General features: G+C 40.7%; 1 protein-coding gene across 1 annotated transcript in view; it reads left to right on the top strand.

Moving 5' to 3' along the window:
• Unc5d (unc-5 netrin receptor D) overlaps positions 1-16,407 on the top strand; it is a 222,611-nt gene that overhangs the window by 171,417 nt on the left and 34,787 nt on the right. The window contains exons 13-14 of the mRNA XM_033765579.1: positions 6,810-6,978; positions 8,494-8,721. Of these exons, the coding sequence (XP_033621470.1) occupies positions 6,810-6,978; positions 8,494-8,721 (397 nt within the window). The remainder of the gene's footprint in view (positions 1-6,809; positions 6,979-8,493; positions 8,722-16,407) is intronic.

Below are 16,407 nucleotides of genomic sequence, written 5' to 3'. Positions count from 1 at the left end.
GAGAGAAGAGGGAGGGAGGCATGGAAAGATGCTAGGTTTGTAGAATACGTCCAATATGAACAGTTTTCTTGTTCTCTGCCCTGCTCCCCCTTTCCCAGCATGCACCCCTCAACATCACACTAATAGGACAGCTAACTCGGGTCCCACCTCGGCCTCAAAGTTGCAGTGTGACTTTGGCTATGTCACTGCATTCTAGACCCAGCATGTAACCTTGGAACACGTCAGGTCTCATCGTTGATAGGTCCTTCTCCAGACTAAAATAAGATGACTCCACGAAATAGGATTTCTGATTTCCTCCAGACAGGGCCATTTTCCTCATCCAAAGTGAAAATGAATAAACGACTTACTAAATATTAAAACATGTCACAGCACATGATGTGCAGATAGCCTCTCCTCCTCTCCCCTCTTTGTCTTTCACAGCAAGGCATCATTTCACTTCTAAACAACAAACTCAGTGCAAGCCCAACGCTGCATGAAAGATGAGGCTTAAATTATGTCTGGGAGCTGGTGATTTGCACCTGATTTGTGATTCCTTTAGTATATTAATTGGTAAACACCCTATGAATGTGTATAAACTAAAGCCTTTTAACATATGCAAACAGTTTAATCGCTTAGCATGGTGGTGGTAAAATTTCAGCAAATAAAGACTCACTGAAGGATATGTGTTGTTGCCCCTGAACCCCAAACCCATGTTCCATCTCCCTTCTGTGTACTGTGTGAGTGACCCACCATCTGTAAGTCCTTTACTACTACAAACATATGCTTCTATCCTCAGAGAATTGTGCATGTTGCTGGTTGCAATGCACTGTTTTAGGTACTCCTTTTCCTGCTCCAGCTAATGAACTATAAGAGCTTTATGAGCTAGAACATTATTTCCATTTGCTGCTAATCAACGCTCAATCTGACATCCTTGATGATGAATAAGGGGTTCAGGGAGCAGTCCCTGCGTGGCTGAATTTTCTGTGCTAGAAGCACCAGCCAAGGCTTTAGCATTGAGCACTGAAACTTGACTGGCGTCCATGTACCTTTTCCAAAGCTTACCCTGCATTTTTTTTTAGAACCCCAAGCCCTCGCTGCATGAAATGTTCCTTTGGGTATTTTATCAAGAGTGACACAATTCTCAAATGTAAGTGCCAGAGCCACCTTGCAAGTAAGGGAGGCCGGTATAAAAGTATTAAGTTCCTGCTTCCTATTTCAGATAGAGTTAATCGAAAATGTTTATGGGTGCTGTTCAGGAACATCATATGCAATAAGCTCCCCAGGGAATTCTCGACCACATTCCAGCTTTAGAGCTACTTACAGAGGAAAACCAAGGGTTAGAGTAGAAGATTCTATTTCGCTTTACTGCCTCCTCTGTTTTGCTCCTCGTGCCCCAGTCTCCCTTTCCAGACATCCATTTTCTTCAGTCATGCAGAGGAGTTATAGAGTTATAATCCTCAGGACATGCAGTCATGGTGTTGAGTTAGACTGCAGAGAAAAACCAGCTTTGAAGGGTCCGGCTCTCCTGCAGCCTCTGTGATGTGATTTTCCTGGGGCTGCTGTGAAAGCTCTGGACAGAGCTGGCAAGTGGGCCAGGTGTCTGAGGCCAAAAAAAACAAAAGAAGCAAACCCTGAAAGATTTTTTTTTTTAATCCATAGCAATTTTTGCATCTTAGGTCAAAATCGGAGGGTTTTAATGCAAAGAAAAAAAATAATAATATTTAAAGCTTTGTCTTGTTGGGAAGAAATTAGGAGGCTGGAGCCACCTTCTTTCTGAGTTCTAATTTGAAGACAGCAGCTCCCATCTATCTGTGTGTTATGTCTGTTCCATTAAAATATGATTTAATTATGTATCGACCCAGGACCTGACATAATAAAACTATCATTACTCTCCTGCCTGGATTCCTGAATGATACTCTAAGTAAAGGTGATCAAACCTACATTAGTCTATAATGTAGACCCTAAGGAGGGAAAGAGCGGATGATAATTATCAAGCACAGCATGGCTGACAACAGCAACAAAATCCTCATCTCTAAACTTGGAACTGTTTTATTTTCGCTTGAAGAAAATGCCATTTTACAAGTTTAGCATCCGATCAGATATTAAGTGCAGAAACAGAGCGTGTGGGCACAGAGTCCACCCCCGCTGTCATCAGTAGCTGTTGCTGGCAGCTGACCTTCACCGTGACCTTCTGACATCGTGTGCAGGGGCTGCAGGGGATGTGAGTTACTGCGCAGTGTGGGCGGGACCATCACCTCAGCATTACCAGCTGCAGCACCTCTGCTACCCTCAGTACACACTTAAGATAGGCAGTGGCCTTGCTGATTTTATTGTACAAATTCTGGAAAATTGTCCCCAGTTCTTTTATCCTCATGTATCCATCCATCCAAATTTATTTTGTGTCTCTAATTTCATGCTTACTGAAAACTTGCAAGAGCAGTAAAGAATTCTTATTCCCTACACTCAGATTCATAAATGTCAATCTCTTAATCTTGCCATACTTGTATCTCCCTGTGCATGTACACACACATAAAATACATATATGTACACTTTTTAATAAGGTGAATCAGGTGCCCTTTTACCTCAATACTCCACTATATGTCTCCAAAACAACTATCTTACATAACACCATAGTTCTCAAAATCGGACACTAGTAAAATATTACTACCTAACTTACAGACCTTCTTTATATTTTCCTCATTACCCAGTGTCCTTTGTAGCAAATGAGAATCTGTGTCTGTTTATCACATTGGATTTTCATGTGTCTTAAGTCTCTGTAAGCCGGAACAAGGAGTCTGACTTTGTATGCCATGACACTGACAGATTATAAGCGTGCTGATCACTTGTTTTGCAGAATGTCCTCTAGCTGAACTTGTCTGTTTTCCTCTGGTGAGATTTAAGCTGTGCTCTTTGGGCGGGGATGTTATAGAATGGGTGGGAGCTCTCTGCACCGTGTCCTGTCAGGAGGTGTATGCTGCCCATCCATCTCTTACTAGCAATGTTAACTTCCATAACACGTGTTGGTTTGCATCTTCCAACATTCTTCATTGTGAGACAGTATTTCACATTTTTGTAATTAGCAAGTGCCTTGTGGTAAGATACTTTGAGACCACGCACACAGTTCTTTATTGATCTTTGAACATTCACTGAATAAATTAGCATCCATTTATGGTGCTTAATGAATCAAGTATTACTGTGGTTGATGGCCAAATGATGGTTTTCTGCATTGATTAGTTTTTCATTGTGTGGAAGAGTTTTTCCTTCTCATTCATTGATTTACATCAGCATCTCTTGTGGCTTCTTACATGATTCAATGGGTTCTAATACTTTACTACCACTATTTACTTTGATGTTGTAGAGATGATCAGTGGGAACCACTGAGCAGGCTTCTATCTTTTTTTTTTTCAATAGATATTTTGAGTCCTTATCCCCAGTGAATAACAGGCACTAAGGGTGCAATTATAAGCAAAATATTTAAAAAATTCTTCAGGCTCATGCAACTTACATTTTAGTTTGTGAAAGATGAATAATAAGAAACTGTATAGAATACTAGAAGGCATTAAGAGTTGCAGGAAAAAAGAAAAGCAGTGATCAGCTTGTGGTGCAAGGAGCGTTGTAACTGCCGAGGAGGCATGGGCAGGGGCAGCTTTCTCAGGTGTCATCGGCACAGAGACCTGAAGGACATCAGTGTTTACCTAGAGGACTCTGCAGAGCTGTCCGTGGGGCAAGAACAAGCCATGGTCTTAGCAGGATGACTGAGGATGCTAATTTGAGAACAGATATGCAGGATGGAGGCAGGAAGGATGAACCAGGCAGACCCACAGCACAGCCCATGTGCCTGTAATCCCCCCAGAGCTCATTCACCAGGTCTTGAACTTTGTCAAAGCCTACATGGACACAGTGAAAATTTACAGGTCAAATTAGCAGTCTCACTGAACACAGTGGCTATACACATAAGACCGAGATCTTACATTATTTATCTTTTCCTGTGCACACACAGGATTTGAATCACAGGGACACCCATATGGACACATAGGCCTGTGTGTGTATAGACAGAAGAATGAAAAGGTCGCCGAAGCCCATTCGGCAAGGGATTTCAGTCTACAGACCTCACTAGGTATAGGACACAGTGAGGTGAATCACACGATGGCCTGAAATCACTGCAGTTAATTCTTCATAGCTATTATTAGCTCATAACAATTTTAGAAAACTGTGTTGCATTCTTTGTCCAGCAGGGACACGACTACTGCCTTGTCATGTATTATATAATGTTAGAAAACTGAAATGTCATCTGTGCTTTTTTTCACAAAACATTATTTTTGTCTACACTCAAAGACTTTTCTCTCCAGCCTGTCCTCAAAAGTCCTGAACCTGTGTCTCAGTCTGTACTTGGACTAACTTTCCATCCCCCTCCTTTCCTGGAGATGTCGTAAGAGCAGCCATTTGGCTAGAAATCTCCTAACAATGACAGAGAAGAAAAGAGCAATCTGGTCCCAGAGAGTAGGAGCTGGTGAGTCAGAAATGTAGGGTTCTTTTTCTGCCAACACTTTGATTGACTTCCGTGTGACCTTCTGCTACGGACGCCTGCCTCCACAGGTGTGTGGAGGGCTTTAATTAATATTTGTAAATCTCCCTCATTGCCACAGAGAAAAGGTACCAGGAAAAGGCAAATTATTATTAATCATGGGGAAAATGGGGAGATTAAGTTTTCTTCCATCACCAGAGAGAGAGACACCCACAGACACTATTTTCATATTAGGAGGATTAGATGTAAATCTTGATTTACTTACTTTGCACTTACGGAAATGTCCAATGCCTGCTTAATGCAAAACTCCTATTCTGTGCTCTTTACAATACTCAAAATGAACTGCCTCTGCCCACTAATGCTGCTTAAGTCTCGCTGTTCACAACGAGTGTGAGGGTTCATCTAATTAGCCGATTTCAGTTCACTTGGCATTAAATAATTCCCCAAATTCCCATATGTTTGAACAATATGTTCAACAAGGGGGATGATGCTCTGAAAGCAATTAAATAGTTCTTTTAGGAGAGCTTGTCATCGGTCACTCATAAGCATCCCTGCTATTCCTGTCTGTGCTGAATGAAGGCAGCAATTATAAGAAAGACGCTTCTCTCATAATGGCTGCTGGCAGGCATCCACACACAGGCCGCAGCTCATGCTGGTTAGAGTGTACACCTGAAGTTTACTTTTTTTTTCCCCAAACCTTGAGTACACTAGTTCACACTTTACAGATAGCATTTGCCGTTGCTGATACACTGCTTTCCAGACTTGCTGACTGCTCAAAGGTAAATGCAAACATGTTTAGAGCTTCGACTTCACTTTGTTTATAGAGGATCACAGTGGAGAGCTGTCAAGTGTGGACTTTGGGGATGACTGAACTTTGGGAAGCTCCCGGGAGTCAGGAAAATCATGTAAACAATGTCCAGTTCTCTCTTGCCTACAGCAGATGGAAGGTGATCCTTCTGGTTATGGATGATAAGCTCAAGTCTGAGCACAACTAATGTAAGAGGAAACAAGACGGCAACAAAAGCAATTCAGAAATTAGTCATGTGTTAAATGCACCCAAAGAAAATTGTTTGTGGGACAGGTGTCATCTTTTAGAAACACATTTCATCTTGATGTTGCCTCAGAGGTGGACTTTTAGCAGGGATGACATATTTAAATGTCCTCCCTAGGTGCTGTGAGTGAAAGGTTTTATGTTTATGTCAACCCAAGATCTCCTGTAGCATTATTCGTTTGTGAGCACTAAATTGCTTTACTGGCTAAATTCAATAGCATGATAGTTCTTGCAAGTGAAAACCAAGCAAACCAAAAAATAAATAAATAAATAAGAAAAAGGAATCAAATAGTTTACTCAAGAACACATAAAGCACATTTCTAAGTTATTTGCATTGGTTGCTGTCCTATAAAACCACCTCTTCTTACTGTTTGTAGGCACTGATTCAAAACAAAAGCTGAGGGCTAGGGTATAGTTCAGTGTTAGAGCTGTCTGTTAGCTTAGCCTGCAAAAGCCCTGGATTTGATCCCCAGCCCTGTACAAAAAAGAAGTCAAGAAAATACAAAGGGAAGCATTCAATGAAATGTCATTATTCCTTTTGTTAAATTACAGTTTCTTTTATCTCTTTCATTACTGCCTTTCCACTGAAAATAACTTACAATACAAAAAAATCTGAATGCCAGGTTTGGGTGGAATGATTTTAAATTCAGATCTGAAATAGCTGAAAATACATATTTATGTACTTGATTATGTACATTTATAACTAATTGTCTACTGTGCTATCACTGTACAACCTGGGTATTATGCACTGGCAGAAAATAAATATTTCAAAACCAAAATAAACATATTGAATCTCTGTATGTTTGAAGTACTGTCTTGTTCCACAATGATTTGTTTTATCATTTACTAGCATTAAAAGTATTACTGAATGTGTGGTGGGGAAAAAGTAATCTGATCGTAATAAGACTACAGGATCAGTTACCTGTATAACGCTTGTGGCTTTGTCACTGGTAATGTTATTCGAGAGAAAAAGGATTCAGCAGCTGATGGGGGACCCAACTGTCAGCATTTGAGTCCGCTGATTCTGCTCTGTGGTGCCAAAGCAGCACAGGTCATTTTGTTGATTTGAAATCTAACTTGGTCTGTGTACCTGAGGAGCTTAAAATAAACAGCTGCTCTTCAGAGCAGCCGTTGGTGAATAAGGTGTGGTACAGGTGAAGGGAACCTGTTCAGCTCATAGGATTTGATGACCTGTAACTAAATGCTCACTCATAGCACCTTCTCCTGTACACTTTTCTCCTTTCCTCAATGTAGCCTGCAGTCCGAGGGGTCTGAGGTCCTCCTGAGTCCAGAAGTCACCTGCGGCCCTCCCGACATGGTCGTCACCACCCCCTTTGCCCTGACCATCCCTCACTGCGCAGACGTCAGCTCCGAGCACTGGAACGTCCACCTAAAGAAGCGGACTCAGCAGGGCAAGTGGGAGGTGAGCCCCCAGGCCTCCTTTATAAACTGAGAGTGGCGGCCACTGGGTAGATTGACCTCTCTCACCACAATGAGGTTCTAAGCCTTGACTCACTACAAAGGAGCTGTGACGTGCACATTATAATATTCTCAAGCTATTGGCTAGTCTTTTCCTATCGTAGTGGAAAGGAGAGGCAAGAGATCAAAAGCAAGAGCATTTTCTTGTCATTAGCTGTCATTGCCCTCAGTGATGTGTACCTTATGTACCTGCTCGCTCACCTCCGCCCAAGCCATGCCCCTGTGTACTGTGACATAAGAGGTGTCTTGAGACACGCAGGCAGCTGCGTGCAGAACACAAACCACAGTATAATTTCTTTTCCCATCCTGTGGATTCTAATATAAATAGGTTGATCAGGAAAATGGTGGATTAATGAGTGCATTGAGGATTGCTACTGATGTCTCTTTCCCTGTGCCTGAGATTACATGGACAGGAGAGAACAGAAAAAGAAACAAGAGCAGAGGGTACATAATAGGGGCCCACAACCAGCAAGACCAGCACAGTAGAGCATGACTGTAAGGGAATTAGTATTTCAAGTGAAAAGCACTGATTTATCTGTCTGATAGGAATTCTGTTATGTCCGTCTGCAGTCAGCTTGTCGGAAGGCTGGTGAATTACCTTGTTGCCACACAGTGACCTGCCCCAGCTAGACCTGGGAGCTTGAGCTTCACAGGAGGTGCTTCAGACAGGAGAAGTAAAAGGAAAATCATATTTCTTTAGGAGGAGAAAATGCGCACTTGCTACAGCGGATTACATGCACCCTGCACAACTAGGTCTCGATGCGTTCTGCTATTCATTCAGTCCTAGTACCAGGGCAAAGTCTTCAGGGCGCACAGTTCACACAGGAGCTATGTCTTGGTCTCCTTCCAGTTATGTTTTGCTCTGATTGATTTTTAACAGCTCCGTTTTTCTTCTCTCCACTTCCTCATACTCTTCTGCATCCAGATGGGGTTATAGTTATGCTTTCCCAAACCAGTCACACATATAAAAGTAGAGAGAGAGAGAGAGAGTAAAATATTCTAGTACATTACACCCAAATCATTTATTTAATGGCCCCTTGTGAATGATTTCAGTGAAATGAAAGACGGTAAAATGTTGAAGAGAAATAAACATTACCTCAAGGATATTTTAAAAGATTTCCTGAAATAGAACTTTATAAAAAATAAAAGTTTCTTTAATTGAAGTAAATGCTTGAAGTTTTTTTAAAGCTGACATTGAACCATTAACCAGAAATGGAACTTCCAAAATGATTGTTATTCTAATCACAGTAGAACTGCCACACACTAAACACAACCACTTAGTCAGCTTTTGATGTAAGTGGTTATTTTAATAAAAGAAAAACACTTAACATCAAGATAACTAAGATAATAAAAATATTCTGAAAAAGTATTTCTTCCTATTGGTTTGTTTATGTCCTTGTAAAGTGCTAAGCCCCATCTTTCTGCTAACTTGGATAATTTAACACATCTTTCACAACAGGAAGTGATGTCAGTGGAGGATGAATCCACATCCTGTTACTGCCTTCTGGATCCTTTTGCCTGTCATGTGCTCCTTGATAGCTTTGGGACCTATGCCCTTACAGGAGAGCCAATCACAGACTGTGCTGTGAAGCAACTCAAGGTGGCAGTCTTTGGCTGTATGTCCTGTAACTCTCTGGATTACCATTTGAGAGTTTACTGTGTGGATAACACCCCTTGTGCATTTCAGGTTAGTAATTTTGTATAATTCTTCCGGGGATCTTAAAACTATGCAATGCTTAGTGTCAGTAGAAGACTCTCTTGTTGGGGATGTGGAAAATGAATCCACAACACAGCTTTGACTGGTGCACCCACCTGAAGCAAGAGCTGTATTACTGGCTACACAGCCATGGAGAGCAGATGAGGTACTTGGCACTCAAGATGAGAGAAAGGTCAAATTAACGCAGCCCGGGAACATTATGTAATAGATGATAAAACTCACTCCAGGCAGGATTCAGAAACTAGAGATGCAAATGATATAGAGAAATTAGAGAGAAGTTCTAAGGAACCTCTTATGAACCTAATGGCTGCATGATATTTAGGAACAAAAGACGAGGGGCGCCACACAGAGAAAGAAGAAAGGCATAAGCCACAGAACAGAGTTCTGGCATGTGCAAAGGTCAGTGAAAAAATTGCTTGAACCAACTGAAGGTTGCAGATGGGAATAACAATTATAAATCACACTATGACCAGGCAGTCATATTATATCCTGGACACATAGTCTATTAATTATCGGGGCTACCAGGGCAGAGATGGTTCAAGGTTCCTTTCCATTTTTGGTACTTTTAATCATGTAAGATTCATTTTAAATTAGCTACTCACAAAGAATGCAAGCTTATTAATCGCAGCAAGGGTAATGCAGAACTGCCTGTGTAAGCTTTGCTCATATATAAATAGCATCGCTCTCCCGACACACCTCATTCCAGATCCCTGCTATTCCAGTCCTGGGTCATTAAGCCCATTAGGCAGTGCATTTCCTCAGTAACTACATTTTAAGATGCTGAGCTGGAAAACTCATGTTTACCAAGAGAAGAAAATACAACTACCTGAATCCTGAACATAAGCCAGTAAAAGTGACACCACGACAGCCTGCATTCCCAAACCTTACCTGACCACCTTGTAAGCAGCACAGATCATTATGAAGGGCACACTTAATTCGAGGCTGCTCACAAAGGGACTTCTTTCATAGGTGTGGCATTTTGGAAAGAACTTCAGTGTATTAAACTTCATCTTGTGATTGCCATTTTATACATACTATACTGTTCATCCGCTCTCTCCACCCTTCAAAACAAGGATTTCTCCAAGAGAAAATACACGATAGATGTTCAGTACCCTCACACACAAAAAAAGGCTAAGCAGAAGGGTTCATCTGGGGGTCACTACCTCCACCAATAAGTTATGTAAAATGCACCAATCACTCTGGTCATATGTTGAGTAGCTCAGCCAGATTTTAAACCCTGTGCAAACTAAAGTGGGCATATAGGATTTCCAATCTTGTGCTGCTCACTGCAGTCACTGTGTGCAGCTAGCTAAACTGCTCTGGAAGGCAGCCCTGAACCAGCTGAGACTGTGCTTTGAATGGTGGTCTCACTCCACTGCATATACTAGAAAAGATAGATATTTGCCTAGACGTTATCCTCAGTGATTTTTGGGTAATCTACATTCCTTCGTAGTGATACTATCAGATTCCACAACAGCTCAACTATTCAGATATAAGATATGACCCCCAAAATAGTGTCTACATTTTTTTAAAAAGTCACAGTGTGGTTTTAAAAGCCACATTGCCACTTACCCCCTCAGAATTTTCCTCCTTACTTTGAAAACACTTATTCCACTGTTCTGTCCACTTCCTGAAGCAGTTCTGGAAGTCCTCTCTCTGGAGAGCATGATGAGGCATGATCAAAAATATAGTGAGTGCCATCCAACAAAAAGACAACCTCATAAAAACATTACAGTGCATTTTAATCTCCTTATTCACTGGCTGTGGCACCATGTGACTACTGGCTCTTCCCTAAAGTCAAAATCAGTATGAAGGGTGAGCTTTTGGAGTCAATTCAGAACATCAAGGCAGCCAGGACAGCGCAGCTAGACACACTCATGAAGGAAGACTTCTAGAACTGCTGCAGAAAGTGGCCAAAAATAAAGGAACAAAAGTGTTCAAGGTGACGTAATGCATCTGGAGAGGGGCTAATGGCAGTGTGTCTTTTCTGTAAGAATTTACACTTTGCGATACATTTTGATCACGCCTCATGCGCCTCACAACGAAAGCCCTGAACGCAGTTTCCTAGACCACCCCCATTTCTGTTGGTGACTCGTCCTTCTCAGTCACGGCTAGAGAAAGTGTTAGTCTCCCTGTAAGTTCATGTAGGTGTCTTTATTTCATTATTTAGGAGGTATGTCTTAAATTAGTAAATCTAGCTTTGCTATAAAAAAAACTTTTTTTTCAATGGCAGTACCTTTGAATTTCATTCATTATAACCTGTTCACCCATGGTGATTCTTTGTCTCTATTATGTCAGTGAAATTGGACTTGAAAGTCTCCTTTGATTGCACTTGTTATCCTTGGGATGTATGTGACAGCTGTCATAAGCAGCAAAGACCATATCTCCCTTCTAGGGCTCTGCAAGATCATCAACCTTGGCTGAATAACTTTTTTGATTCACAGATAGCTTTACGAACAGAGACTTCTTAGTCCAGGAAATCACCATTTACTTCCTAGCCATAGACTCTGTTTTTTGTGTTTGCAATGATTTTACCTTCTGGATTTTTACCTTGCTAAGCAAATGTCTCAGAACCTTCAGCATAAATTCACTGTGATCACCTCAACATCTTAAATCATTGGTGTCACATCTTTATGGCTTTCTACATGGTATTTATTAGTGGGAGAAATGATATAGCTACCAACCCATTAAAACCTTAGGAAAGCATCAGCAACAATTCAGTTTTGAATCTTAAAAAACTCCACAGCTAATATTACTCCCCAAAGTTGAGTGGTAAGAGCCGAAAATACTGCTTACAGTGTTAGATTTTTTTCTGTAATCCTCTAGAACCTGTCTTTATCAAAACTAGTGTGTTCAATCCCTAGTATCAAAAATAAATATGTAAAAATAAAAGTAGTGTGTACCTCTTTATGAACTTGTGCATCTTAGAATTTTCTTCCACTATCACTATAAAGAAATGTTTATCACTATTAAGAAAATGATGCATGCAAAGTTGTGACCACTGCTGCATTTACTGCATCTCAAAGAAATCGTAGCCAATGGGGCCTCCCTTGAGCTTTGCTCCCAGCCTGGAAGGAAATGTGGTCGAAAGTCAGCGATGCCCCTTACATTTCATTCACATTTTCTTGGGAAGTTTCTTGGGAAATTACCCAGAAATACCCGTCCGATCTCTGCAAGTCCTTGCAAGAAGAATCCCTTCACCTGTTCAAACTCAAGTCTGTCTACCTACCTGCATCCAAACACAAGTCTACCTGCTCAGGTAGATCTAGGTAGAGGCCAGGCAACATTATGGCCCCACAAAAGAACATGCCTTTAAAGAATGCTGGTAACTAAATGGAAGGTTTCTGTCCTTCCCCTAGCCCGCCTACAAGGCTACTCTGCTTTTCATTTGTCCTGAGCTAATCTCTCTGAAGAATAATAGCTGTGTCTTTGAATGACAAAAAAAAACATACTTTTTTTTTGTTGTTGTTTTTGAGACAGGGTCTCACTATGTAGTTGAGACTGACCTGGAACTCACTATGTAGGCCAGGCTGGTCTCGAACTCACAGTGATCCTCCTGCTTCAGCCTCCCAAGTGCTGGGATTACTTTCTTTACCTGGCGAAGACACAATTAAAGCAGGATCAGATTTGTCTGAAGATTTGTTCTGACACGTATATCTAACACCTTCTCTGGGGAAAATTAACTAAGATACAGATACGTTACTAAAAAATAAAAACGTCATCTGCCCGAAGGTGAGGTAAGGGTGAGAAGAGAAAGGTCAAACAACCTTTCGTCCTCCTGCTTCTGTTTCTATGACAGTGAGAACAGCCATTTGGTTTGTGTGCTTGCTGTTGCTTCCTTTCATGAATTCAAACAAAAGCTGAGCATTGGTGATGTATTTCCAAAGCTGTAACATTTTAAAGATCCGGTTTCCCCATTATTGTATTTATTACGCACAGACACAGACATACAGCTTACACAAACCTTGACCTAGGAAAAGCAAGGAATTGAGCATTTGCTCAATGTTATCTTAGAGAAAAGAAAAAAAAAAAAACTCCATCTTTTTGTTTTGTTTTGTTTTTTTCTCCCCGTGGCTCGCAGCACTCCTATTCAATACCTCTCATTACTCATTACTTACTTGGCATTAATGTGGATTTAGAATCTAATTTCAAAGGATTTCCTCCAGATGTAGTTCTTGTGTTCATCAATAATGCAACCTTGGGAAATATTGTTCATGTAAAGCATTTAAAGGAAAACACCACCGCAATGTATCTGTGTGTGTGCACGCGCAACTAAGTTCAAACAGTTTTGTTTCATGAATATGTAAATTAAGCCTGCCTGTTTTGCTACCCCTGAAGCACACCTGAATATTGCTGCCTGTCTCATTTAATCAACACAAAGAGCTCAGCAAGGCAGAAAGCACAGATTTCTCCTGGCCACAGCTTCTAGAACTTGCAACACCCAAAGTGAAAAGAGGAGGTAAAGAGCCAAGGAAACTACAGTTCAGAGCCTTCCAGTGCCTTTTGTATGCAAGCAACCAACCAGACACTGTTTTCTAGTTTCCTGAACTCAGAAATCAGCTAACCAGTTGACTTAACTGAAATATAGGCTCAGAGAGACTTGAAGTGACTCTCAAGCCGCACTCTTGGGGTGAGACATGAACGCAGGTCATTCAGCATGAAGTACAGAGATTTGTATCACTGATTCTCACACCTGGCTAGACATCAGCATCATCTAAGAAACATTTAAGAATACAAATGTCACCAGGTGTGGCAGCTTGCACCTGTAATCCCAGCACACAAGTATGATCCCAGTGCTCTGAGAGGCTGAGGCAGGAGGGTGGGAAGTTTGAACCCATCTTGGGAAATGTAACTTAATGACATCCTGTCTCAAAATAAAACTAAAATAGGAAGAAAATGGCTAAAGGGGAAGTGGGAAGGGTAGGGAAAGGAACTAAGGGAAAATAAAAAAAAATGCGAAAAAAGGAAAAAATGGAAACAAAGCCTTTGTAATAAGGGAGGGCAGGGGTAAGGAAAGAAAATAAGGACCAAGACCTGTCATGTAAAGGTATAGGAACCAATGGTAAATGTAATTGTATTATTTGCTTTAAATGTACCTATAAACTTAATGGGGGAAAAAAGGGCTGCGGATGTAGCTCATCGTGAACTGGGCTCTATCCGTGTGTAGCATAATAATAATAATGAAATAAACACCGATGTCCAGGCTCAGAGAGTTCAGTAATCGGAAGGCTTGGCTAGAAGTCTATGTTAAATAGACTCTGTTTGAAGAGTGTTTCAGAAATTTTACTGAGAAAGTTTATTTCCTTAATGCTGAAGCCAGCTCTGTCTTTAACTAATGTGTAAATATAGTGATTAGTTCATTGTTGGGCTTTTTCCATTTTAACAATGAATTGTTTCATTACAGAATTACTATAATTGCTTAATATTTTGCGCAAAATTATGAGATACTATCATTTGAATATAGTTGGTTCAGTATGCACAGATTAAAGTAACCTAAAAACACAAAAAATAAATTATGGTTGTATTTAAATTGGAAGCTGAAAGCAGAACTTTTAAAAAGGTGTCCTTTTCCTCTGTAGTAATTATAAGGAAATATTCATTTTTCAAATTTCTAATATTCTCCAATATGCATTGAAGGGCTATTTAGCTAGGATACACAACTCCACAGCAAATACAGAATGACTTATGTTACGTAAGTCATATATACATATACATTGCAGTAATAAAAAGCCATTTATAGGACAGAGTTAATAGCAATGTGGCCTTCCCATGACTCCATGACAAACTATCAAGCATAGTGTAAGAGTAGGCAAGGAAATCTAGCAGAAAATGACAACAGACCTTGACGAAGCTGCTCAGCTCTAGTCTTTGCTCGGTCATTAACCATGTAGCTTTAGGCAAACGACAATTCTGGAGAGGCCTCCACATCTTCGTTTGTAATCCAGGGCTGAGTGATCTAAATCTCCATTAAGTTCCCCTCTAATGTGATGATTCTGCATAATTTCTAAATGTTAAAATAGCCCAGCACCACACTAGGTAGTGGATAATCTCCAGCTAGTCACTGCATCTCCCTGGGCTATTTACTTTCTTTTGCATTTAGGTAAGTTAGACTGAAAGAAAGGAGTACACTTCAGAGAGCCTAGTTCAGATCTACTTAGTCAACACGGTTTTTATACAATGGCCTTGATGTGGCTGTAATAAGCATGCTTCTTATAACTGTTTCTGACCTTGCACCAAAATTGCAAAAAAGGATATTATATTATCTTGCTGGTTATTTGGCTTGGCTAGGAATACACCCAGGTAAGCAACAAGGCCTAAAGAAAATAAGTAATTTGTGGAGACCACACAGAAGTACGGTTAGAATCTTGTGCTTTTATCTTCCACTTATGAGTACCCTTTTGACTATACGTAGCCCCAGGACATCCTTACATACCTTAGAAGCTGAGCAACAGGTGTACTTTAAAATAAAGTACAAGATCTTCAGGTGACAAACAAGAATTTATGATTGGGCGCCTCCATTCCCATGCATTGTTTCCGTCCATCCTCCTACCCTAACTTCCTGTCCCACCTGAGTGCCCACCATGCCCCTGGAGACGCCCTGTCCACTGTCTGCAGTAATTCCTCCTCCTCTCCAAGTGACCGTGTCCTAACCCTACCAAAGGATCAGCCTGAACAGCACCTTCTCTGTTACTACCACCTCCTCCATCATTACCACCTCCCACAATCAGAAATCAGTTCAACAGTTGAGTTAGCTGGAATGTAGGAAGCAGATAGGAAAACTCAAGTGATTCTCAGCCCTCACTCTGGCGAAGACGCGTGCATGTGAGTGATTTAGAATTCACTCTGAGACATTTGTATTACTGATTGCCTAACATAGCCAGGCACCACTTAAAAATACACATCTCACTTTTCATGTGCTTTGATAGTCACAGTGGCTATCAGTTACCATACTGAACAGCATGAATAGAGTAACTCAGAACATCAAGTTCAGGGCTGCCCACAAGAGTCTAAGAACCCCACTAGTGAAACCAAAGAGCTGGGAAAAAGGATAATGAAATTCAGTCATTTCATCCTAAAATAATATGCTGGCAACCTATTAGCAGCTTATGTGCCCTTGAAGAATACAGACTGGCCATGTTTTTTTCACGGGTGTCACAGGTACATATGATAACTCAAAAAGCTGCTCTAATTCATTGATGATTGAGGTGCAAGTTTTATTGCATCCATAAACTTATTTGCCTTACTTCCTGCAACCTTTCTGAGATTATAGGGCATAATGTATTTCTATTTTTTCAATTCTCCTAGCTCTGCAAGGAAATTGTAAGTCGATTAATGGTGATTTTATAACATTAGGGAAATCTCATATCTGCAGTCACATGAAAAGCTTTACCTTCACTGTAGTTTGTTTTACAGAATACATACTTGTCCTATTTATTTTATTTGTCCTGTCATCTTTCCAATATAATGGTAACCACAAGTTTAAAACCAATTAAATGTTTACTCTATAGAATGTATGTAGGTTTTGTTTGTGCTGGATATAAAAATTTTTCAGCAAGGGCCGGGAATTTAGCTCAGCGGTTCGGTGGCCTGCCTCGCAAGCGCAAGGATACAAGTTCGATCCCCGGTACCAAAAAAAAAAAAAAAAAAAAAAAAAAA

The sequence above is a fragment of the Fukomys damarensis genome, unplaced genomic scaffold, assembly GCF_012274545.1.
Source record: "Fukomys damarensis isolate Sample0158 unplaced genomic scaffold, DMR_v1.0_HiC HiC_scaffold_18, whole genome shotgun sequence".
NCBI lineage: Eukaryota > Metazoa > Chordata > Mammalia > Rodentia > Bathyergidae > Fukomys > Fukomys damarensis.
This window is presented reverse-complemented; position numbering and strand designations above follow the sequence as displayed.